This window comes from Meriones unguiculatus, chromosome X, assembly GCF_030254825.1.
Source record: "Meriones unguiculatus strain TT.TT164.6M chromosome X, Bangor_MerUng_6.1, whole genome shotgun sequence".
NCBI lineage: Eukaryota > Metazoa > Chordata > Mammalia > Rodentia > Muridae > Meriones > Meriones unguiculatus.
The window spans coordinates 63500459-63526632 of record NC_083369.1 but is presented as its reverse complement, the minus strand read 5'-3'; the positions used below and the strand labels follow the sequence as shown (position 1 = coordinate 63526632).

Sequence of the window (26174 nt, the reverse complement as noted above, 5' to 3'; positions counted from 1 at the left end):
ATTTGCTTCTTCACAATATCTAGAAAATGAAAAAAGAAATGAAATGGGAGAGTCTTGTGGTAGCATTCCAGGTTTTGGTTTACATGGGCGCTGCCATGCTTGCCTTTTTATGAGGGTGTCAGAGATCTGAATTCGGGTCCTCATGATGCGGGCACATTACTGACTGATGCATCTCTCCTGCCCCATAAATAAACAGTTTTATGTCACATTACTCTTATTTTGAGTATCTTTAAATAAACTCACATCCATTATTCTGAAGTTCATATCACAGTTATGAAAACTGTGTCTAGAATCTTGTTTTTACTATATTAACAGGCACTTATATAAATTTCTATTTTATATATTTTGAAATCTGCACTTTAGTATGATATCTTTCTGTTGTAATCATATGTTTTATCTTGTGTTATCTAAGAATATTATTTTGATAAGAGGTTCATAAGCTTCCCTATTGTCATAATGATGTGTGGCACAAAATAGAAAAAAAAAAGGGTTCTGAACACCTTGATCTAGATTTTGTACCATTACCAGCTTTACAAAGGTGTGTGAGTTTTAATGAATCTGATTCCCTCTGTGAGGAGAAGCTAACAAAATTGGATATTGATGATATAAAATGAACTTGTGGACAACTCCCTTGGGTATATTGATTTGAACCTAACTAGACTCTATGTGCTTAAAGGGTAGCTACTTATAATCCTGGTGTGCTCTATTTTCTCTTTGTAGCTCAAGTTTCCTGACCTAGTAAATGGAAATAAAGGCAGCATCTAACACAAAAGGTTGTTGGGATAGTTAATTTATATAATGCTATATAAAGCTTTTAACATAACACCTGACTCATTTTACCTATCATAATATTATACTAGGGTCATCAATTTCCTTCTTGGTGGCCCACAGTATTAATAAGTCTTTTGATATAATAGTCAGTAAATAGTAAATAGTCAGATGCATATGTGGCTCTGTGAATGTACAATCTTCTTAAAACAGATGTTTCACTTCGTAAATATTTGATAAGCCAGCCAGGCAATAATGGAGCATGCCTTTAATCCCAGCACTTGGGAGGCAGTAGCAGGTGGATCTCTGTAAGTTCGAGGCCAACCTGATCTACAAAGTGAGTGCCAGGACAGTCAGGATTGTTACACAGAGAAACTCTGTCTCGGGAAAAAAAAAAAAAAAAGAAAGAATATTTGTTAAGCCTCTATTTAAAAAGTCACCTAGTGACCTAGTGGATAAGAACACCTAGTGGATAAGAACACAAGCTCAGGAATTAAGAAACTGTAAGTTCAACTCCTGACTCCATCACATATCCTTGTGTATCCTGAGAGTTTCTGTAATTTTAAGGTCTAATCATCACTGAAATCATACCTATTTCATAGTGTTGTTGTGAAAAGTAAATAAAAATGTATATATATATATATTATGTGTGCATTTGTGGCACATAATTAGGACCCAAGAAATGATATTTAACCCTTCTCTTAATTATCTAAACCAAGGCAAATTTGTGAAGCAGACAGATTTGTGGTTGGTTGATTTTAGCCAGGATCTTTTTTTTTAATTAAAAATTTTTAAAAACGTATTCACTTTACATCCTGATCACAGTCCCTTCTCTTGTGTTCTCCTTCTCTCATCCTCCCTCCCTCTTCCTCTTCTCTCTTATCCAAGTCTCCTAATTCTCAGAAAGGGGGAGCCCTCCTCCCTTACCCTTACCCTGCTTATCAGGTCTCATCAGGACTGCCTGCATCCTCTTCCTCTGTGTCCTGAAAATGTCTCCCCATCAGGGAGAAGTGATCAAGGAGCAAGCAACACAATCCATGCGAGAGACAACCCCTGCTCCCCATACTAAGAAACCCACATGGAGACTGAACTACCTATAGGCTACATCTGAGCAGGGGGCCTAGGTCCTCTCTGTGCATGGTCCTTGGTTGGTCTCTGCAGGCCTCCCTGGACCCAGACTTTTTGGCTTTATTGATCTCCTTGCGGTGCTCCTGTCCCCTCTGGGTCCTTCTATGTCCCCACTCTTCCATAAGACTCCGTTAGCCAGGATCTTTTATATAGCTCAAAGTCACTTTGAGTGTTGGGATTACAAGTGTAAACCACCACACTAGGCTCAGGGCAAATTTTCTTTAATGCTTTACATTGAGTTCCCTAAGATGTGGACTCTGAAAAAGCTGGGCCCAGAGGAGCCTTTAGAGAATGATGTATCAACCAAGAACTATGCATGGAGAGGACATAGAACCCCTGCTTCAGATGTAGGCCACAGGCAGCTCAATCTCCATGTGGGTTCCCGAGTAAGGAGAGCAGGAGCTGTCTCTGACTTGAACTCCTTTGCCTGCTCTTTAATCACCTCCGCATGGCGGTGCGGCCTTGCCAGAACACAGAGGAAGAGGATCCAGGCAGTCCTGATGAGACTTGATAAGCTGTGGGCAAATGACAAAGGAGGAGAACTCCCTCTTTCAGTGGACTTGGAGAAGGAGATAAGAAGAAGAGGGAGGGGGGAGGACTGGAAGGACATGAGGGAGGAGGCTACAATCAGGATATAAAAGGAATAATTTAAAAAAAAAAAGATGTGGGCTCTGAATCCTTTCCAACTCTCAACTTCTGTCTCTCCCATTTTCTTCTCTAGTAACACAAAACTCTTTTGAAATCCACACAGGATCCCAGCATACCCACTATTGCTACCTACAGGCCTCACTCTACTAGTTCCTGATTTTCAAGGATTCTACTTATGAATTTTGTGGCGTTTTTTTGATGTTGGATTTTAGGGTTTTTTTTTGGGGGGGGCGGCTTGTTTTTTTTTTGTTTTTGTTTTTCAAGACAGTTTCTCTGTGTAACCTTGGCTGTCCTGAAAATTTTGTGTTTTATGATTGTGAAAGAGTCAATATGTGTTCAGCAAAATCTCTACTTAAAATTTAGGGTTTGAAAAAAAAATTAGGATTTGGATGATGAGCAGCTTCCAGTAAGCCAGAAGACTAGGAGGGTCATATGGACTCCTGTGTTGCTAAGCTATGGTTCTCAGTGAACTAAGTGTAGAAATTCCATTTTTTTTATTACTTGTGATATTTTCTCAGTTCATGGTAGATTTGTTAGGATGTAGCTTTACTGTAATTAAGCTAAGGAAAGGATATGTGTGGATTGCCCTTCCATCCCAAAGTGAAGTCTTCTCCACCTATGCCAGCACATATTGCTATCTGCCCACAAATCACCAAGTGTTTACTACTTGTAGTGGCAGGCTTGGGTTTTGTTTGTTTATTGCTGGTTTTGAGGTGCTGGTGATTGGACCTAGACCCTTACTCATGTTACACAAGTACTCTATTTGTGTAGAGTACTTGATCTATATCATCAACCCTTAACACACATGCTTGTGAGCACATATGAAGGAAAGATCTTGATTTGCTCAGTTGTCCAGGCTGGGCTTGAATCTTTAAACCTCCTGCCTTAGCCTCCCAAAAAGCTGGGGTTTCAGGTCAGTAACTCCAGACTCAGCTTGACTTGTAGTGTTTTGTCTATATGTCTATCTGTTTGTCCAAGAGAGATCAGGAGTTCTTGGGGGAGGGGAGATTTGGCATGTATCTTAATTACCTCTGAATTTTTATTAACTCTGTACCTGGCACAAGACAAGTGTACAGTAAATGGCTGTTGAATTTCTTCAAGAAGTAGGTGTGTTTCTTCTGCTCCCTTTTTGCTCCACCCAAAAAGCCACCATCTGTGTCTACTAGTGTCCCAGACTGCTACATTCTGGAGCTTATGCACGAACATTTGCTTGGAATCTCTCCATCTAACCCTGTGTATGTTGGTAAAGCAAGGCTTCACAGAGGAGAGCCAAGGAGGTCCTGTCCAGTCAGCCTTCCCTCACAGAGGTATGCAGTCTGTCAACACAAGCTGGACTTGTGTGCACACAAATGCCAGTTCTCTGAACTCTATCTCTGTACTATCTAGATTTTTCTATATCTCAACTATATTTGCTCTTGATCGGCCTTGATATGGTATGCAAATCTGTACTGAATTATTAAAAATACTGCTTTAAAGAAAGGACTACAACAGGGAAATGTCAAGGGGACAAAAATCTTAAATTTAACGGTGCCAAATGCCAAGAAGGAAATACTTCCCCCCTGGCCTCATCCCAAGGTTACACAAAGATAAGAGGGTTCAGGCAAACATAGAAGCAAAAAGCCTAGTTGTTCCCAAAATGCAAATAAACATTTATGGAAGTACCATATTTTATTCTAACATTTAACATAAAATAATTATAAACAAGAAGGAAATAATAAACATTGTAATTAAAAAACAATTCAGTAGGCTATAAGTCTACACAATGCAGATGAAATTTTATATTCTACTACCTCCTCTGGGTTTTATCCAAGAACATTTAAAAGAGAGAAGAAAGAAATACAAGAAAATAACAAGATGGGCTTATAAGAGAAAAAATAAATAAATGTTTCTTAGTCTGTGAGGATGTATATATAATCTCGGTTATACTGCTTTATGCAATAACCACCATGGTCTCTTTGATCCTGGGCTTTGGCATCTTCTCAGGAAGCGGAGACACAGCAAGTTTTGGTTTTTCTAGTCACTACAGCACAGAACACAGCCTTCCCCAATGACCCACATTTTGGGCACCATGTAACAGCCACAAGGACTGGGGAACAGGAATTATTTGGCTGCTCTTTGCTCTTAATTAATTACAGGGAAGGCTTGAAGATTCTTTTTCTATGGGGTGGGCTTAAAAAAAAAAGACAACCTTACTATTTAGTTCGGGCTGGCCTAAAAGTCACAAGCATCCTGCTACTGCTTTTGGAGTAGCTGGGATCTTAGGGTGCACTGCAGCACGGTAAGCTAAGACGTTTTTAATGTATTTAAGTCAAATCTACCAGAGCTCAGACGGCTGGAATTTTATTATTATTGAAATAAAGGGACTCCTGTCCCCAGTTGGTGTTCCAATGGATCCTTCCACCAAGAGGCACCTACAGTGTGTTCCCTATGCACAGAGAGAAAATAGTTCAGGTTTTGGGCAGAAGGTGGCAGTATATACTGCTCTATTTCAAATGCCCTGACTTCTTGAATGAAGCAAATGAAGGGGGCAGAGGGGGTTGTTGTAAGGGAGTAAGACCGAATGAAATTTATGTGAGTTTTATACAAAACCTTTTATAAATGTGTTTATATTATAAATGTGTTTTAATTTTTAGAAGAAGCAATAAGTACTCAGTCTTCCATATTGAACAAACTCTAACTTCTGAGAAACACTAAAAGCCGCCCTCTTTGATCACCTTACGAGTCCCTGAAAAGAAGGGGCATTCACCCAGGTCACCAGGCTGGCCCCTATATCTGCCCTTTCAGTACACCTCCTCTCGACCGTTATGTTCCCAGATCCCTCCGCCACCAGTACAGGACGCATCACTCCTCTCCAGACTCTGCCTGTGGGCGGCTGAACACTAACTAAGTCTCTCCGGAAGAATGACAGACACACATCACCTGAAGTAACAGGTAGGGGGCAGAGGGGCTTCTAAAAGCCGGAGAACAAGTTTGGGGAAAGAAAAAAAAAAATGGAAAGATGAGGAGAAAGAGGGGATGCCGACGTGATTGGGGGGGGGGATAAAATGAAAGAAATAGAAGGGAGGGGGTCAAAGCAGGAGCGGAGAAAAGGGAGAGACGGGCAGCTAGAGGTAAAGGAGGAGAAAAAGAAAGATGAGAACGGGCAAGAGGAAAGAAAAGAGGAAAATGAAAGAAATGAGGGAAGAAAGTTAGAAAAAGAAAAACTGGGCTTAGTGGCAACACGCCTGTAATCCCAGCACTCAGGGAGACAGAGGCAGGCGGATCTCTGAGTTCCAGGCCGGCATGATCTACAAAGCGAGTACAGGACAGCCAGGACTACACACAAAAACTCTGTCTCAAAAAACAAAACAAAAAAGAAGAAAGGAAGGGGGAGAGAGAGAGAGAGAGAGAGAGAGAGAGAGAGAGAGAGAGAGAGAGAGAGAGAGAGAGAGAGAAGAAAGAAAGAAAGAAAAAGAAAGGAGCCATTAAATGACAGGAATAGCCAAAAGAGCGGGAGAAGAGCGGCGGAGGAGAAGGGGCCAGCCTCAGGGAAGCCCGCAGCCCAGACAGCAGAACCTGATGCGATGGCGTCGAGTGGGGCGCGGAGCACAGAGCAGGCAGTGAACCTGGGAGCCAGACAGGATGGCAAGTGAGGAGCAGCGGGCATGGGGAGAATGGGCAATGTGAGAGTTTGGAGTTGGGGGCATTAGGTCCTCGTGGTGTTTTCTGGCAGTTTGTGGGCTCTTAGCTCTCAGAGCACTTCCCAAAAAGCCTGGCTGCGTGGCGCAGCTGTTTAAAGGCCCTGAGCGTCCCGCTCTCCTACCAGGGGAAGCCTCCGTGGCCAGGCACAACCAGTAAGGTACCATTTACTCTCTCTGGGAGCCCGAACCCTGTGTGGCCCCTGGGCTTGGGGGTGGGGTGGGCGGCTCTCCCGGGCTATGGCCCACGGGGTGGGGGAAGCAGCTTACGCGCTCCTGGAGGGCTGGACTTGAGCTAGGTGAGCCGTGGCGAGGCGCGCATAGTGAGGAACCGCTGAGGCTGCCTGCCTAGGAGCGTGGGCGATGGTGCGAGCAGCCGCGTGGGCGCCGGGGAAGGGTGGGGGTTGTGGGGAAGAAGTCAGGGAGCCAGGGGCCCTCCTCAAGCCCAGTCAGGAAAGCTGCGGCGGCGGCGGTGGCGTGTCCTCCGCCTGCCCCTCGGTGCTAATTTACATGCTGTCACGGCCCTGTGTGGTCTCCTGGACTCCTGGCTCTCTCCCTGTGCACCGGGCTCCTGCCACCGCTAGGTCAGCGGAGCCCGCGGGCCACCAAAGAGAAACTGGGAGGGAGCGCCACGGGCGATCCCTTTTCTGCCCGCCCTTCCTGCCGCCTGCAGGTCCACCCGGAGCCTTCCTTGCTCACACTTGGGAAACTTAGGACTGCGCCTGGGGGACAGCGTTTGGCACGTCCGTGGGAGGGGGGGTTAAACTGTAGAGGGGGAGCGGCCCTGCCTTCCAGACGGCGGGGGTGGGGGGAGGAGGAGGAGGAGAAGGAAGTGAGCCCAAAGGATCGGCTGGGAGCTGTTTGTCCAGCTGTTTCTCTTCGCACCCCGAGCGCTATCACCAGAAGGGGGCCCCGAGCTGAAGGTGTCCGGCTTTTTAGGCGCTGATTTCCAACTCTTCTTGCAGCTTGCCTTTTCCAGGCACCCTGGAGTCCCAGAAGGCCAGCTCCAGTTCGGTGGGTGAGCACCTGCCAGCCACCCCTGACCTCCTCGCCGAGCAGTCGGCCTCCAAGCCTGAGAAGATGGCCCAGTCCAAGACCGACTGCCGCTCACCTGTCGGGCTCGACTGCTGCAACTGCTGCCTGGACCTCGCCAACCGCAGCGATCTCCAAAGAGGCGGGGAGAACAACCCAGGCAGCCCCATCGTGAGCAACTTTCGGCAGCTGCAGGAGAAACTTATCTTCGAGAACCTCAACACTGACAAGCTCAACAACATTATGCGGCAGGATTCGCTGGAGCCTGTGGTTCGAGACCCCTGCTACCTGATCAACGAGGGCATCTGCAACCGCAACATCGATCAGACCATGCTCTCCATTCTGCTCTTCTTCCACAGGTGGGTAACTGGCAGTCACGGTCACATGGGAACATGTCCCTGCTGACACTAGCCTCTCTTGCATCTTCATCCCTGACAAAGGGCACACCAGGAGGTTTCCTAGAGGCACTGGGTGGAGGTGGGGATGGGGACAGGCTCATAGGCTGGACCTGTTGGCTAGTTCTAGCCCTGCAAAGCTCAGTGAATTCTAGCAGGTGTGTCTTTTGAGTGCCGCCTGGAAAGGCTTACAAAGTAGGACCCAGAAGATGGGATGGCTCTCTATGGATTGGAATTTATAAAGTCCTTCAGACAGTTTTGTCGTGAGGTTCTCTTGGAATTTGACTTCCACCCTACTCAGTGGAACTGAAACTGGAAGGACTTAAACCAGTGTTTGGCATTGACTGTAAGGATAAGTGAAATGTCATCAACAAATTGAACTTCTGTTGGAGGAATATCAAGGATGCAGGATGGAAAAAATCAGACACCTGTGAGAATTTTTGAGACTGGAGATGGGGGAGGAAACAGCCCACTCTGTAGATGATGGACTTTTATCCTGAATGCAAATGAAAAGCAACTCCAGAAAAATTAGTTTAGGATCATTACTTTGAGCACTTCAAGGCCTCTGTATGGCAAGAGAGTGGATGAATCCATCTCCCTGTAGACCTGTGTTGGAGTGTGTATCAGATTTTCTAGACCCAAAAACAAGAATGGGAAAAGGGAAGAGAGAAACACAATGGGAGTGCTCAAGGCAGCTGCTATTTCCAACAATGACATTCTCTGGTATTCATGACTTAAAATTCAGATAACTTAGGGGCAGGAACTTCAGGAAACCTTCCATGGGTTTTGCGTTCTTAGAGATGGTGTGCATGCATTCAGATGCCATGTATCTGCGTGAGCAAGAGCATGTGCCTGCATGTGTGTGTGTGCACACTGGGGTGGATTTTATTCTTGCTTAATGACACAGGTTATGTAAGAGCGACGTCCCTGCTGTTGGAGACCTGGGTAGTAATACAAGTTATGCTTCTATTTGTATGAGCCTGAGAAAGTTATCTGACCTCAGTGCTCTCTGTACAACACTTTCTATCTCTCAGTTTCTGGATTGTGGGCAGGTGGTGTGCCCAAAGTGATGAGAAATGCTGAGCACCCAATGCATTACTTACTTGGCAGTGAAATGCAAATAGGACATCTTAGAAGCTATGAAATGCAGGAGGCTCTCTTATTAACCACCAAGAATGTGTTTATCTCCTTTTTCCAAAGACAAATCCACTTTCTCTTAGCTTCAGCCCCAGTGATTTCTGGTGGGGACAAGCAAGGCTGTTGATTTAATGTTATTATGTCAAGTTGTGTTTCTGAGATATTCGTAATGCCAGTGAAGCACGTTCTCCCTTATTTCACATTAGGCATCAAATTAGTTCATGGTCTAAAATAAGGCCAACCTATAGACAGAACTGGTTTCAAGAGAATCTTCATTTCTGGTAAAATATTACTACAAGTATATTCAGCCCATAGACACTGAAATCCTATACAGCACAATCCTTAACTAGCTAGTAACGTGCTTGCTGGCATAGCTCAGTTGGAGAGTGGCAAAGGTGAGGGAGTGAGGAGAAATCTGGAGAGAGCACTTGCATTTGCTTCAACTGGGAAAACAGGGTGTCCTCTAGGGCTTTGGTGAAGTAAGAGGGTGATTTCTGTTTCTAAGCCTTAGGAGGGTCTGACCTGGGTGAGTGAAATGGGAGGCTGTTTTGCAAAGAGTTCACAATTTGTCACACCTCTGGTGTGTGGTGATTGTTTGAGTTTCTTAAAAGACCTCCTTGGTCATCTACTTCAGTTTTCGGTACTTGGTTCTTGACAAAGCCCGGCAAAGCTATTGAAGAGGAATGTTAAAGGCACTGTAGGAAGGAAAGGAGCAAAGTAGGGGGATACCTGTCAGTGCCTACTGGAACCAGAGCAACTCAGCCAACATCCTATGCTGCTATCTCACAACAAGCTAGATGGCTACTAGGCTTCTTTGAAGCTCAGTAGTGAGTGACAGAATCCTTTGGTAACAATCTAATAATCATAGCATGATAAATCATTCTCTTTTCCTTAATTTGGAGATCCCAAATTCAGTCCAGGCTTTGCACAGAATGACATGTTCTTTGCAAACTAGAAGACTGTTGTTGCTGGCTATGCAGTTTTTCCAATGTATAGGTTGGACAGCCTGCTTTATGAACATTTCCTTTCTCACTTCGTTTGATTCCCTAGGTTTCTACCTCTATAATCCAGCCATAATTTTTACTCCTGTTCCAATTCACAATAAGACATGTCAGGTCCCTCTTTGAGTGTGTTTTCCATTATAATTTTTCAAGGCCATATCTACTGGAGAAGCCAATCTTCCAGCCCCTTATCTTGTAGCTTATTCTGCTATTTCAAGGCCTCCAACATTCTTGGGAAGAAGCCATGGTGCATTCTTGATTTATATCTGCTTTATCTCTTTTGATCTGTCCCTATCTCCCAGTTTAGGCCTTTATTTTCCAAGAACAAAGAGTGTAAGCAATCTGAGGATATGGCTGTGTTGTTTTTTTTTTTCTGTTTGTACTTATTTTATTTTATTTTGCAGCTAAAAAGATGAACAATGTATAAAATCACTCTAGTTAAAAGACAGCTACAAAAGAACGTATGTGTCACGAGCACATGAATCTTCAAAAGGTGGGAAGAATATTTATGCTGGTAAAAGTGGCAGGTAGAAATTTCATAGAGGTGCTGAAGGTAGTGAAGTTCTCAAATAACCAATTTATGTATTGTAGTTACTTAGAGATTTTAATGTTAGTTTAAAAATGAATTTTGGAAGAGAAAGTGAAATTGGAAACATGAAATATATAATGAAGTAGGTTTGCCTTTTCTCTTTTGTTTCTCTAGTGCTGACCTGTCCTATGGACAGAAAGACAAACCCAAACAATGACAGAGGTTACTGTTCAAGTATGTAAATTACTATAAAGTAAAATACGAATGTCATTTTTAAAAGTCCTTAGGCTTTGGTAATAGGGATTACCAAACAGGAAAGAACACATGTGTAAAAGAAAGAGCTACAGGAATTCTGGTAAGGAGTTAGGTGGATATAGAAGGTGGTTTAGGGGATCAGAATTAAAAAAGGCTTCATGCAAAAGCATAGAATTTGTATGACCTGGGAATGAAGTTGTAGCTATGGCTTAATAACAGGTAGCTTTCAGGCTTGCTTTTTAAAGTAAAATTTATAAATATGAAAAGTGAAAAGCAACACCAATGCTAAAAAAAAAAAAAAAAAAAAAGCAGCAGCAGGTCCTCAAATGCTATTATTTCAAGGCTGTGTTTTAATTGTGTGGTTTCTCCTTGGCTTCTACTTATGCAGCCAGTACTCAGTAAAAGTGTTTTGTTTTGTTTTGCTTTGGTGATGATGGATAACTACTTAATTGTTGGTGTACTCTGAGGTAAAGATTTCACAACTTGAACTTTTTTGTTTGTTTTGTCTGAGACAGTGTTTCTCTGTGTAACCTTGGCTGTCCTAGACTCCCTGTGTAGACCAGGCTGGCCTGGAACACACAGAGATCTGCCTGCCTCTGCCTCCCTCCCGAGTGCACCACCGAGTGCACCACCGTGCCTGCTCAACTTGAACATTTTTTAAAATATTTTTTTAATGTTTTTGAGAAGTGCGTACATACATACACGCACTCACACACACACATGCACAGGCATGCAGATATCCTTGGAAGGTAGAAGAAAATATCAGAACCCCTAGAGCTGGAGTTACATACAGGTGTTTGTGAGCTCCCTGATGCAGGTGATGGGAACCAAATTCTGATCGATTCTCTGCAGGAACACCAAGCATTCTTTATTATTATTATTTTTAATTTATTTTATTGTTTTAGCACCAAGCATTCTTAACCACTGAACCACCTCCCCAATCCCACAACTTTAATCATGTGCTAGAAAATCCTTATTAGTGTTTAAACGTGCATTTTTCTTTTTCAGTTTTAATCACATGTGGTAACTAACTCCAACAAGTTCTGATGGAGTGTTTGTAAATATAGGAATCAGTGAGAATAAGTATGCTGTCTTTCGGTATGTAAATGGTACCTCTAGACTGTTTGGGAGAAGAAATGTATTTTAAGCACCATGCCTTCAATCTTGTGTAACGTAACTAATAACCATAAAGGATTAATAGGTAATAAGTACTGTTTATAATGTATGCCAAGAATAGCATCTACATAGTCTCACTTAGTATTTATAACAACTGACCAAAATCAGTATTATTAGCATCTGTTTTCATTTTTAAAAGAAAGTACTTGATGCATGGAAATTTTAAGTTACTTACCCTTTGTTTCACAATAAAGAGCAATGCCATACTCTAACTGAGATCATGGATTTTAGAGTCTATTGAAATGTCTCTGACTAAAGAATTGTTTCCAAACTAAAAAATAATACTAATAACAATAATTGATAAAAGAACTAACACCAAAGAGGTGCTTAGAACACTAAAATTTCATTTATTAAGCAAAGGAAAATGTGATTCCAGAACCTTTGCAAACGGTCAAAATGACCATCTATCATAGTCTTGCATGGGACACAGGACTCTGATGATCAGACTGGAACAGTCTCAGAAAAACTGAGGTTCACACTATTATTAGACTTCAGTGCATCATTTGACTATGTTTCTGAATACTAGAAAATTTAGGAGGAAGATAAGATACAATGGGCAGTTAGCTGAATTTTCCAGTTTAAATGCCATATTTAAAAATAAAAAAAAGTCAAAATTTTGATCTTAATTGCCTAACTTTTAAGGTGTAGCAAACTGCCATGGTAACTGGCAATATTCTGCTTTATCATTGCTATTTTTATAACCTCAAATTTATTTCTACGTTTTTTGTTTGTTTGTTTTTTTATTTGTTTGTATCTTGCTTTTTTGGTTTTGTTTTGTTTTGTTTTGTTTTGTTTTTGAGATAGTCTCACACTACAGCCCAAGGTGGCTTGGAACTCTTACTGATCTGGGCTGGCCTGAAACTCAGCAAAGCCTAGATTTGTCTTGAACTCAAGACAACCCTTCTACCTCTGCCTCTCAAGTGCTGGGATTACAGGTATGAGCCACCACAGCTGGCTAAATCAGCCATATGCTGCCTTTTGGTGCCAGGGCATACCTGATCAGTGTCATCCAAATATTCTTAATCTTAATTCCCTTTAGCTTTAGTATTTGTAAGATTCTACCTGTAAGCTGACCTGCCACCAACAGGTTCTCACACACAAATTCCAGAAAATAATGTCAAATATTTCTGATAGGTTGATGTGTGGTTAATATTCTCTGTTGAGTTGTTATAGACTAGGTGGAGGAAGAGTTAGATTTAGAGATCAAGTTTTGTTCAAGAAAACTTTCATATGTAAGATTCAATTCTCTGTCCTTACACCATCTGAAACTCCTCTCCCTTAGCATCAGTGGTATGTAGGCCACACCGTGAGAAACCCTGAGCTAGAGACTGCAACGCTTTGTCAATTAATTTAACATTTGATTTTTAGGACCAAATTCTTTGCCATAGAGAGGTTTTGAGTTTCTTTGTGATTAAGCCTATCATTCTTTGCCTTTGTCATTTTTGCTTTTGGTATAACACTTCAAAAGTCCTTCCTTAGCCCAAAGTAATTTAAAATATTTCCTGAGTGTCTAGTAGTCTGACAAATAATAGGCACTCTTGGATTAAGGGACAGCCTCCATTAAAAATACAGATGCATTTGCAAACTCAACAGTCAGGGTTTCAATACCTCGTGACAACCTTAATGTACAAGAAATGGTCATTTTGTGAAGGCACAGAAGTAAATTGCATGTGCCAGCATGCTTGTAGGTGGAGTCCACTCCATACGCTAATGAGTAAACTCAGTGCCCTACTACCACTCACTATTACTTGAGTATCTGTGTTACATTTATTGTGTGCATATGCATGTATTTTATGTGTCTAGTGGTCCAATATTTGCAATGTAAAATTCACCATTTTAACCATTGCAATTACTAAGTGATAATATCCCCATTCTCTCCTCTCCCCAGTCCCTGGAACCTGGTACTTTCTGTACCAAAAATTGCCTATTTTTGCTATTTCATATAACTGGAATTGTGCAATACATGATCCTTTGTGTTTGGCTTCTGTCACTCACTTGATGTTTTCAAAATTTATCCATGTTGTAACATGTAACAGTACTTCACTTCTTTTTTGACTTAATAATATTCTGTTTTATTGCTATAATGCATTTTGTTTATGCATCCATCTATCAGCAGACACATGGACTGTTTATAGTTTGTGTGGCCATTGTGAGGAATGCTGCTATTAACACTATACAAGTATGTGCTTCAGTAGCTGTTTGCAGTTATTTGGGGTATATACCTGGGAATAGCATTATTCACCAATTTTTCATTAAAAATGTTGACTGCCTATTCAGAGTTGTTACTTGTCATTTTCCTCCTGTGTGGAATTGTTTCTCATCTCTGGGGACAGGGTGACAGCTCATAGGAAGTAAAAGTCAATGTGAATGGGACACAGAAAAGCCGAATTTACAGAGTAGAAATGGAGTGACAGTGCTCGATTCCTGAAAGGCTAGATTGGGTGGGCTTCTACAACGTGAGGCACTGAGCAATAAGAGAGCACGAGATGCCTACCTATCTTCAGCTTTTACAGAGGATCAGAATGGGGTATTAATTTTATCTTCTTATCAGTTTACCCCAGAGAGGACTTCTGTGAGACCATACCTTAGAAAATAATTCCTTCCAGGGTGACCTTATTTTTCCTCCTTGTTTGAAGAGGTAGTTAGCACCTTTGGTTATATTTTTACTTCCAGATAAACTGGCAAGCTCTCAATTCCAAGTAGTGTTGGCTTCTTTCCAGACTCACTCCTGAAGACGTCTAGAGAAATGGAGATGGATATGTCTGTCCAAGGTTCCCTGGGTCTCTGGGACCCCTGCATGATGGAGCATAACAAGATACTAGCCCCAACTGTGAAGTGCTTGTGAGAGGGATGGGATTATTTGTATGTGTAGGGGTAGTCAGTTTGCTGTGTTTGCTCATCCTGTTTCTTCTCCTACCTGAACTTTCTCCTCTTATGTAAGGCATCCCTCAAGATAACTGCAAAGCTGTAATCTGCCACGGCTGGCTGAGTTTACATAACAAATTGGTTGGTGTCGTGCAATAATCTTTTTGAGCCCTTGAGAAACCAGTGTGCTGAAAGAGGCCAAGCTTGGGCTCATTTGGAGGGGCACTTTGTGTGCTCAGTGTACTCAGGGGAAAGTATTCCATGACAACAAGGGTCAGAAAGAGGAAATTTCCTTTTTAGATGAAGAGAGTAATGATGACTCAGGACATACTGTACTGTCCCAATGCCTGCAATAATGGGGCAAGGGTTAAGGCTTCATTTTCTACCAGAGCTTTGGAATTCTTCCATGGAATCTCATAGGTTAGTGGGAGCCCAATGAAAGACTGAAGACTAGATCCCGACTTTAGCAAGCTCCATCCAGTGAGAGGTCAGCCTGGGGAAAAGAATGGCTTCTGGAACTTGCGGCCTTCCATGCTGAAATCCAGCTTAATTGAGGAGTTGGAATAAGGATAAATGAGGAGCAGAAAGCAAGCTTTTTTTCCAAAAAAAAAAAAAAAAAGGAAGGAGGCGATTTTATCAGCAGGCCAGGTGAGTTCACTTGTACCTTCTGGTGAGGAATCTTCCCCAAAGTACCTACATTGAACTTTTGGAAATGCTGTAAGAGGTGTCCCAAGCAACACAACACACTAAATGAGAAGCTTCTCAGCATACAAACACCAGTCCAAGAGAATAAGGGCTGGAATCACGTTTGGTCATTGACGACCAAAGATTGTTATTGCCTTCCTTTCTTGGGAGTAACATTTCTTATATAGATCAAGCCTGAAATCAGTCCTCTACCTATGAAAGTATCATAGTGACCTCCCTCAAAGGAAGAATTTATTCACAAAATAGCCTTGTGTATTCAATCTACTTTCTTTGTCTTCTCATCAGAGGATATGGAGAGAGCATCTGCTTACAATGTAGAAGTCTGGTGGAGATTCCCACTTCTCTGAGCTGTGTAGGCCAGAAATTGGCTCCAACTATAGCTGAGGAAAAGGGAGTGAGAAGTGAGAGGAGGGAATGTGGATCCAGTGACTGCGTTGTAGCTTAGCCCCTTAGCACCTCTCCTACACTGCTGTTTAGCCTCACTTTCCAAACTAGGCTGGGCCCATGCCAGCCTCAGGGCCCTGACTCATATCTCATGCAGTGCCTTATGTAACAGTGCCAGGTTACTGAGACATCAAGCTTCTGCTTGCTCAGTGGTGGGCTTCCCCCAAGGCCAAGCATTCAGAAGCCTGCTTCAGGTTGAAATGGAGCTCATACTTTCCAAGGAAAAGCTTGCTATTCCTTATGTGAAGCAAACATTTGGCTCAGAGGTAAATGCCAGACTTCAAGGTGTGAGTCACGTTAGTCCCACACTTAGAAACAAATGTAAACAGACTGGCAAACTGGAATGGATTTGGTTTGACTGAACTCATTTTAGAGGAGTGCTGCTACATTTTCCTAATAGTGAACTACTGAAGGGATGTTGTGAGGGAGCTTCAGAACATGTCTCAGAAAGCCCCTCTTCTTTCTTATCTGATTGTCAGATCAGAAACTTTTCTGGATACTCCAGTCTGATAAACATTAGGCAGAAAGTTGGACCTGAAGCTAGAGGAACCACTTAAAGAAAAGCCCTTCACATGCCAATTCCCTGGCCATTTCTCATAAAGTCTCATAGTTCCCAGGCTTCCCTGAATTCACAATGATTTTTAGGTTTGTTGGTCTGTTTGCTTGTTTTGTTTCGTTTGGAGGTTTTCTTTTAGTCTATTCAGAAAGTTACACTAACCAACTTGGCACAACTGAGACTTAGTTAGGTTTGCTAGATTCAGACATTCTTCTCTAATAAACAAGTCTGTATAAACACACATATCCCCATCAATGTACTATTCCGTTGGCTCAATATTTGTGACTAAGTCAGTAACTCCTCCTCTTCTCCTCCCTTGTGTTTGCCCCAGCCTGTTCCACTATGTTGCCACCAGGTAAGTAGCTCACAGTCTGAGGTTAGCTGAGGAGACTGTTCTCTAGTCCAAGAAAAAGAGAGAGAGAGAGAGAGAGAGAGAGAGAGAGAGAAGCAGGGAAATGAGTTTATTTTTTAAAGTAGCTTGGAAATTACTAGCAGGCATAGTCTTATGTCCAGAGATTGTACTCATAAGTTCTTGGATAAGCCTCTGGACTCAAGAGAGGTGGGTACTCCCAAGTTCTGAAGAAACATCATGGCCAGAATCAAGGGAAACTGTAAACCCTTACCATGATTTTAAACTTGACTTATCATTCCTCCCACTCCTCTCAGCCTTTTTGGTTCTTAGTTGTAAGGGGGAAAGGAAAGGAATGAGAAAGAAAGAAGAAAACATAAGAACAGTTTTAAGACCACTCATTCAGCCTCGTATTGAGCAACCAAACACTTTCATTAATCAATCCATCATTTATTGACCAGAGTCCTGCTACTTATTGAGCTCTGACTGTGGCTTTTGTGAATAACTACCTTCCCTGCAAGGCATGGTAAACGACACAGGGATGTCAGAGGCCAAGGTCAGGGTCTTAGGAGTTGAAGGTGTGGCTGTGGGGAGTAGAGAAGCTACCGCCATGGACTCAGGCAAGGAAGTGCTGTAGGATACAGGCCTGTAAAAGCTGAGTTGAGGCTGTGCTCCTTGGATTGTGCCAAAGCAAACTAGGAAGGGATAGTCTCTTTATGGCAGCAGCTTCCAGCAGAGCCTTAACGAATGGGTTGGCTTTGGTAGGTGTTTAGTGGCTGGCTGGCTGGATGCAAGACTTTCTAGTTGGGAGAGGAGAGGAGAAGCTTGCCAGCCCCGCAGGGATGCTGGTAGGAAGGGGCTGGCCTGGGGTGGGAGCACTTTTTATTCTTCCTGGGCTGGAACCCAGAGTTACTAAGCCTCAGGAGCAAGAGAGAAAGGCTTACATTGGCACTGTTCCTTTAAGACTCAGAACAAGGTAGACCCTGATATCCTCTTGATAGTAACGTGGACTATTCCTGCATAGACGGAGGGATCTAGAGAATGGGAGCAGGATGACAGTTCTGTCTTAAGATCACTAGAACCAAATTTAGGCACACATTAGAGGGTAAACCCCAGAAAGAGAGCCTGAGATGTGACTTCATATCTGGATCTCAGCTTCCATCTCTACAATGACCCTTTGGAAGTAAATGATAGAAGCAGAAACAGTAGTAATACGGTGCTTCTCTCTCTCTCTCTCTCTCTCTCTCTCTCTCTCTCTCTCTCTCTGTGTGTGTGTGTGTGTGTGTGTGTGTGTGTGTGTGCCCAAGTCTTTGTGGGAAAAAGAGGCTGATGACCCTGTAGAGTGTCATTTTAAGCTTGTTTACATCTGAGCAAACTCTTTTTCAAATGCCCTCTAAATGAAGGCCTTTGGATAGGATTAAGGAAGGTGGAAGGAAGGGAGAGGGACTTAGAGTAGCAACAGAACCAGCCTCAGTTCAGCTGAGCAAGGAAAGTATTTTTTAAGGTTAGTTTTCCGTCTTTAGTTTCTAGTGCTCTCTACCCCAGTCAGTGTCCTGGACACCTGTGCCCACAATCCTTTCTTAAAAGTGCTTTGAAGAATCCACATTTAAGTTAATGAAATAATTCGGTCAACAAGAAATGCTTATTGCACATCTTTCATGTTCTAGGCTCAGTGTTAAACACTGAGAAACAGTGAGAAATACATAAAAGGCATACATGATCTTATCTGAGGGAGTTAGGCAAAAACCAGATGGTGATGGTAATGAATATATAAATTTCAAAATACCGAGAGGGAATAGTATAACAAAGAGACTTCCTAAGGTAGTGGTAACAGTGCTAAAGAAATGAATGTCTAGTATTGAAATTCTAATTATCACACACAGGCCAAAGGGAGACACGTGAAGACAAAAGGTGTGAAAAGATAGTTTTCACACCCCTAGAAATACGTCTAGACCATGAGTGGCCAGCAGGTCCAAAGCAGAAGGAATAACAACATTCTGACAAGTGGAAGAGATAAGTTTGAAGTCCATGAGGCAACTAGCATTTCATGACATCCTTTGCTAAAAATAGGCCATGACTATATGGAAATGTGTAAAGGCTAGCCCTGGGAACCAGTGATAAAGTGGGTATAGTCTGTGGGGAGGAAAATTTGCTTTTGTAAATAATTTATTGAACAGCAACAACAGCAAAAACAACCAACCAAGGGGGGTTCTCTTTTTTTAACTCCTTTGAGAGCCTTCTTCTGAGCTATGAATAATTCTTATTGTACACGGCCAACTGGGTACAGCACTTAAGGTTTCACTCCTTTCTAGAGCCCAAGGTAATTTCAGATATTTGCCCAGGCTGAAATAAGTAACCTGGATGTAAAAGAGAAGAGGACTACACTACTGAGGAGGACACAGAAATTGATCAAAGGACCCCAAGTAGCTTTCTTTTTAGAGAAGTGACCTCATTTCAGTGGAAAGAAAGGTGACTGACAATGTTTAACTGGATCCAAGGGAAATCTGATTGTGAAGGATCAGGATTGGGATATAGGGTTTGCACAGCCAACAAGAGGTAAACCTGGAACTGGAGGTACCTGTTTGGCAAAGCTACAGAACTAAGATCATTGATATAAGGGGAGCTTAAATGCAGGAAAGTGAAGGGTAATTAAAAGAGAGAAGTTGGTTTTCAAATATGAGAAAAGTCACAGCTCAGATATGTTGACTGTTTCCCAACTACAGTAAGGACAGACTAAGACGAAGTAGACTTATATTATAGCATGAACAGCTGTGATTAGATAGAAAGGTGAACTTCGTGACTATAAGCATCCAGAGAAGCTAGACATAGGTGCTGAGAACAGAAAAATGTAAGGCAATTTTATAATAAAAATGCCAATGTAGGGCTGGAGTGATGGTTTGGCTATTAAAAACTTTTACTACTCTTGCAGAGAACCCAGTTCTGTTCTCAACACCTAATGTTGGTCAGGGGGATTTGACACTTCTGGGGTCCACAGGCCCCTGTACTCACACACATACACATAATTAAAATAGTAAAAATAAAGATTTGAAGACTTATCAATAATGTTTCCATTAGAGGAAAGCTAGCATATGTTCTTGTGTGACTGAGTAGTGTCTCTTAGCTAAATTGGTATCAGTAGGAAGCTCCCATTCTCTACCCTTAACAAATTGGGAGTTCATTCTATTCTGGAGACAGTGGAATAAGATTACCTATCCTAAGTGCTTGTGGGAAGGACCTCTTCCTCATGCACACAACAAAGATTAGATATAGGGGATGTAGCAAATCATGCCACATTTCCTGCCACCAAAAAACTTAAAATGTAGTGGTCTAGACAGATATCGAATAATAATTACACAAATGAAATATTTTTGTGCTTGATCACAGAAAGCCATCAGGAAGCTGGAGAACACAGTCTAAGAGATGTTTACCTGGGACTAGAGAATTTGCAAAAGAAAATACCTTCTTAAGACCTGAGTAATTGCCAGCGACCCACTGTGAGGGTGTCTTACCCAAAATCAGTATATCAAGATTTAAAAAAAAAAAGAGCCTAGGCACAGTGGATTTAAAATCTCCTCCAATTCACTACAGCCTTGTCAAATAAGAACAACCCACCCCAAGGAAATTTTTTTCACTGCCGAGAGCACATATCCTTTATTCAGGCAGGGTTATTTTCTTTGTGTCACAATAGCCTGTCCAATGTAAGTCTGTGTCTTGAAGACTTTGAAGAGTTCACTACCTGACAGATGAACAAGATGAAGGTCAATGAAGTGAATAAAGAATTAACATAATGAAAGTTATACTTAAAAGCTGATCATGGGTGGCACATGCACTTCGGAGGTAGAGGCCTGAAGATCAGGAGTTCAAGTTCATGCTCATTTATTTATGTAGAGCTTGAATTATTACATGAGACACTGTCTCAAAACAAGAAATAAAAAGAAAGAAATGAAAGAAGAGAGAAACTGCAGAAGTAGCCCCCAGAAATAGCCATGGCTTCAAAAATGTTATGTCCTCTCTTTACTTTGTAAATGTGAGGTTTGCTAAGATTACCTTGTTTTGGCTTCAGGGTAGGTCCAGTGCTAAAAGATAAGTCCTGGGAATCTAAGGTCTAGAGAGGTAGTACCCCATTTTGCTGTTCTTTTAATCTTTCTCAGAAAACTAATTGGTTCTTGCCCTTCTGAGAAATAATTGACTATTGAGCCTTCAAAAGTAGTCTACCGAGTCCCTCAGAAGTCACAAGTATCGTGTTTTTATGAGACATAGGGGCTTTCCATACTATGGATAATCACCTAACATACTTGATCTTGTCAGTTTTTCTAGGAGACCTTGGTGTCAGGGTGTAGAAATTGGTGGCAATATGATTAGGAAAATTAAGGGACAGGACACTCTTAGAAAGCACCAATCGCCCAATATCCTTTTAGTATCATTAGGAACATTCTTTTTTTAATTTTTATTTTATTTTTACTAATTACAGATTATTCACTTTGTGTCCCAGCTGTAGCCCCCTTCCCCATTCCCTCCCAATTCCAACCTCCCTCCCCCTTCTTCACACATGCCCCTCCCCAAGTCCACTGATAGGGGAGGTCCTCCTCCCCTTCCATCTGACCGTAGTCTATCAGGTCTCATCAGGACTGGCTTCGTTGTCTTCCTCTGTGGAATGGTAAGGCTGCTCCCCCTCAGGTGGAGGTGATCAAAAGAGCAGGCCAATCAGTTCATGTCAGAGACAGTCCCTCTTCCCATTACTATGGAACCCACTTGGACACTGAGCTGCCATGGGCTACTTCTGTGCAGGAGTTCTAAGTTATCTCCATGCAAGGTCCTTGATTGGAGTATCAATCTCAGGGAAGACCCCTGTGCCCAGATTTTTTGTTGTTGTTGTTCTGTTGCTCTCCTTGTGGAGCTCCTGTCCCTTCCAGGTCTTTCTATCTTCCCCTTTCTTTCATAAGATTTCCTGAACTCTGCCCAAAGTTTGGCCATAAGTCATCAGCGTATGTTTTGATACCCTGCTGGGTAGAGTCTATCAGAGGCCCTCTGTGGTAGACTCCTGTCCTGTTCCCTGATTTCTCCCTCTTCCAATGTCTGTCCCATTTGCCTTTCTGAATGAAGATTGGGCATCTCACCCAGGGTCCTCCTTCTTGATTAGCTTTCTTAGGTGTACAGATTTTAGTATAATTGCCCTATATTATATGTCTAATACCACTTATAAGCGAGTGTATTCCATGTGTGTCTTTTTGCTTCTGGGATACCTCACTCAGGATGATCTTTTCTAGATCCCACCATTTGCCTGCAAATTTCATGATTTCCTTGTTTTTAATTGCTGAGTAGTATTCCATTGTATAAATGTACCACAATTTCTGTATCCATTCCTCCATTGAGGGATGTCTTGGTTGTTTGCAGCTTCTGGCTATAAAGCTTTATTTTTTTACAAATAAAGCTGCTATGAACATGGTTGAGCAAATGTCCTTGATGCTCAAGTATACAACAAGGACATTTGCTCAACCATTAGGCACATTCTTTGTGATACAAGGACAAACATTTATCTGGCTATCCTTGCCTCTTTCTCCCTAAATCCTGGCTCATCTCCATCTGCTATCAGTCACAAACCTTCTCCTGCCCAGAACTATAAATGAAATCCAGTAAGCTTTCTCTCTAGCTTGCTCTCTGCCTTCATTGACCTTCAGGTATAAAGGACTATGAAAGAATATTTCTGGTTTCCCTCCTGCCGGTGGTGGTGTGGGGTTGAGGGTGGGTGAGCCATAGTTTTGACATTTTTATCAAAAAATTTTTATCAGAAGATATACATTAGCACAGCTGTGCCTTTCTGCCATACTAGCCAATTTGTGCAAGGAGTACAAAGCACTGTGGAGCTGGGGATAGCATCTTTGAGAGCTGAACTTCCTTCCCAAGATTGGCTGATATTGTCTTCTATATCTTTGATAAAATATAAAGACTTAGAACTCTAGAGACTTTCTCAATCATCTGTTATGACTCCTCCCACTACAGAGGAAAAACCTGAAGCCCCATGTGGGGTGGGTTCCCACCTCAAACTGAACAACCAATTAGTGAACAGCCAGATGAAGAAATCGTGTCTCCTGATTCTCTGATTAGGTGATATTACAACTTTTCATCTCTGGGTGGCTGTGCACATACCATCCCAGTAGGTACACAATATCTCCATGCCAGGAGAACAGCTTCAGGACCATCAAATGCCAAAAACATGTTTTTAGAATTTGATTTTATTTAATAGAATTGACCAGTAGTTTGGGTGTTAGGGAGCCCCAGCCCTAGAATTCTACTTCTGTTCAGGCTGGGGCTACATGCCACAGCCACAGTCATTCAAAGGGGACAGAAAAGCTTGCTGTTCAGGTTGGAAAAGAAATCAGTTGCTGAAACATTGGTGTTTTTGAAAGTTCCAACCACAGGAGCTGGCTGGAAGAACCTCTGTCTGGGTTTCCCTGGAGGATCGGACCCTCCCCTTTAGTCTGGGAGTGAGTTTAGGAAGCTGGCCCAACTTCCTCAGAAGATTAAGTAGGGCAGCACTTGCCTTAGGAGCTCAAGTCTTCCCTCAGAGCCCAAGAGCCCCCAAAGCCACTCAGGACTCAGGGCAGGGAGCATCTTTCTGCTTCCACAGCAGAGCCAGCCCAGGCTGGCCCTGAGCCTCCTTGAGCACTTTTTCTTAGGAGTCTGTTAAAAAGTTTCCAAGTGCTCTTGCTCCAGCCAGAAAGCTACAGGAAAGAGAGGAGAGAGAACAAGAGGAGAGAGAGAGAGAGGAAAAACAACTGTAGCCAGACAACCAAAGTTTCCCTGTGCAACTGGGAAATGAAGGTGGAAAGTCTGGAGGAACACCAGCTCATGGAGGACGGGGAGGACTTAGAGCCTGGGAAGGAGACACAGTTCCTGGAAGAGTTACAGCTCGAGGTGGTAGAGAGTGGGTTAGATTTGGATCCAGAAGATCTGGGTTCGAGTCCAGACTTTGCCACCAATCTGATGCTTGAGCTTGAGTAAGTAACTCCCTGCCCTTGTATGGGTTGCTTTCCCTCATTGTACAATGTGGGAGGGAGAGATACGATGGTCTCTAGGGTCTCTACCAATTCAGATATTTGGGAAGAATATGTTTGTAAATTTTCTATGTGCAGGGTTGGGTTGCAGAGAAAGTTGAGTCAGTTCTTGCAGAATGATATTTAAAGGTCAAAAGGAAGTCACATGAGTAAGACAAAGAAAACAGGTGATGAGTGTAGAAGTTATAACCCCCAGAATACAGGCTTAACAGAATAGTAGTTTTAATTTTCTTTAATGCAGAGATTAGCTTTGAAGCAAGCTTATAAGTAATAGGAAATGGGATGTTTGGGGTCCGATTGATGTATAATTGCCAATAAGTCCCTCAACCAAATGTCTCCCATTGACACCATCCATCCTAAAATGCAGCTACTGAACTCAGGTTGTGTTTCTTGTGTTTTCATATGTAGCTTTGGAGGAATTCTCAGTTGAACAGGAGGAAGGTAGTATCAGATATTTGTTCACATCTAAAACTCCTGACAAACCACAATCCCTACCAGACTTACTGCTGCATGACTGAAAGCTGACCCTTCAGAGGATCTGAAGATCTCTCTATACATGATTCCCCCAACCCTCCATAATTTGTAGATAAGCTGCCAAAACCTTATCTGCTTTATGTGTGCTGATGTTCGGGACATAGTCCTGTGTTCAGATTCCTTCAGTACTGGTCATCCTTCCCTGGTTTATTGCTAAGTGTGTATAGGTCATAGGAGAAGACATTGCACTAGCGACCAAAGAGTTAGTTCATCATCATGACAGGCATGATATTTTGAAGTTTCTAATATAGTAAGTTATTTACATTGTTTTCTGTTGTCCTTATGCCCACTAAATCTCCACTGCTGGAGAAACTTCATGGAGACAAGTAAGTAGAACTTGCTGAGATACTTGCCCACATCCCTAGAATCATTCATCACACATCACACATTCTTTTGCCTCATCCTTACCTTTACACTTGCCCATAATTCTGTCTGTCTTAGCTGAATTCATTTCTTCAATAATTTCCTGGCTGATTTCTGGCCACTAGAGTAATCTGAATAGATTTCTAAGATTGTAAAGGATCTTATTTCCACAGAACTACTTTTCAAAAAAATACCTGCAAGATGTAAAATCATTTCTGTCGAATAGGGACTGTAAGAAGAAGAGGGAAGAGAAGGGGAGGAGGTTTTTACTAAGGGGAAGAGAAATGAATTTGAGGGCTAGAAGGGGAAAAGGAACTTGAGAACAAATAGAGAGAGGTAGACTGTGCTACCAGTTTCCCTAAATGGAAATTATACTCTAAATAAAGTTACAAATAAGAATTTATACATATCCTTATTTCTTGTAGGGCTTTGATTCTCACTGGTTTTCTTGCCAAAGGTATTTCATGCTCCCCACATGGTGAAGGTACCACATGGTTGGAGCATTTAGGGAGCTCTGGGAGGCAGGGGAACCAGGTGGCCAGAACTCCCAGCCTCCCATGGAACAGGTCTTCTCCAAGGACCTTGCATCCAGAAACCTTGAAAGTTTTTAGGTCAGATTAGGGGGTAGGGGAACAACCACAAAGAGACTTGTAAACCACCGTAGGACCCATACTCTCCAACCAAAAAAAAAAAAAATAATCTTTTACAAATAATTCATCTGTAAGAGGTGGAGACACTGCCTAGACTTCAGTAACTAGCACTAGCACCAGCCAGGTTCTCTTGTTGATCAGATCCACTTGTTAGACGGCCTTTTGTTTCACCCAAATCAAATTAGCATACATCCTTCTTGCAGGCAGAACAGTATGGCCTTCTAATATTGTTCCTGCTGCCGGCCTTCTTTGTTTCTTTATCACCCTGGGGGGAGGCTATGGGCCAGAAGTGTTCTTGGCTACGTTGTTCCCAATTAGAGGCATGTCGTGCTTCATTGGGTCTCTGTAAGCACCACATATGGCACATGGGTGGGCAGATTGGCCACTGATGTGGGTTTGAGACACTCCAGCCCATACAGCCCCTGGGGCCAAAGTGGAGGAAGTCCACTCCACAGAGTGTACTGGTTAAGTGAAGTCTAGTGTGGCTTTGTGGGCAGAGAAAATAGCTCAAGGGAAGGAACGCTTGACCAGGAATAAGGGCCCTGTGTTCTGTTGCAAACTCCAGCTTTGGCTGGGGCTGTCACCTGAAAGGAGAAAAATAATAACTGGCTCTGAGGAGGGAGGGAGAGAGCCAGGCTCACGGTGGTATCCTTGCCATTTGAGGCAGTCTAAAGCCTCATGGGCTTTACATTTGGAGAAAGACATAAAGCAGTACTTGTTGGCTATGGGAACCATCTGTGTGTATGATACAGAAAGCACTGTTTCTCCAAGTGTGGTAAACATACCTGGTGGTGTGCAAGATGATTTTAGGTGGTATTAGGACTAACTGTTTTTCTATTTTTATGGCTATTTATTGATTTAACATGTATTATGGGTAAATATGGCTAGTCCATATACTCTTGATTCC

The 26174-nt window shown here is 42.5% G+C and overlaps 1 protein-coding gene across 4 annotated transcripts in view; it reads left to right on the top strand.

The window, feature by feature from the left end:
* The first annotated feature begins 5364 nt into the window (after nucleotides 1–5364).
* Nucleotides 5365–26174, top strand: part of Tsc22d3 (TSC22 domain family member 3) — a 63952-nt gene continuing 43142 nt past the window's right edge. Inside the window, exons 1-2 of one of the 4 annotated variants that reach the window (XM_060375532.1) lie at nucleotides 5365–5475; nucleotides 7187–7612. In XM_060375532.1, coding sequence (XP_060231515.1) covers nucleotides 7302–7612 — 311 coding nt within the window. In that variant the 5' untranslated portion in view covers nucleotides 5365–5475; nucleotides 7187–7301. Of the gene's footprint in view, nucleotides 5476–6518; nucleotides 6588–6672; nucleotides 6806–6845; nucleotides 6961–7186; nucleotides 7613–26174 lie in introns of those variants that run through there. The other 3 variants (XM_060375531.1, XM_060375529.1, XM_060375530.1) reach the window with 3 other exon arrangements.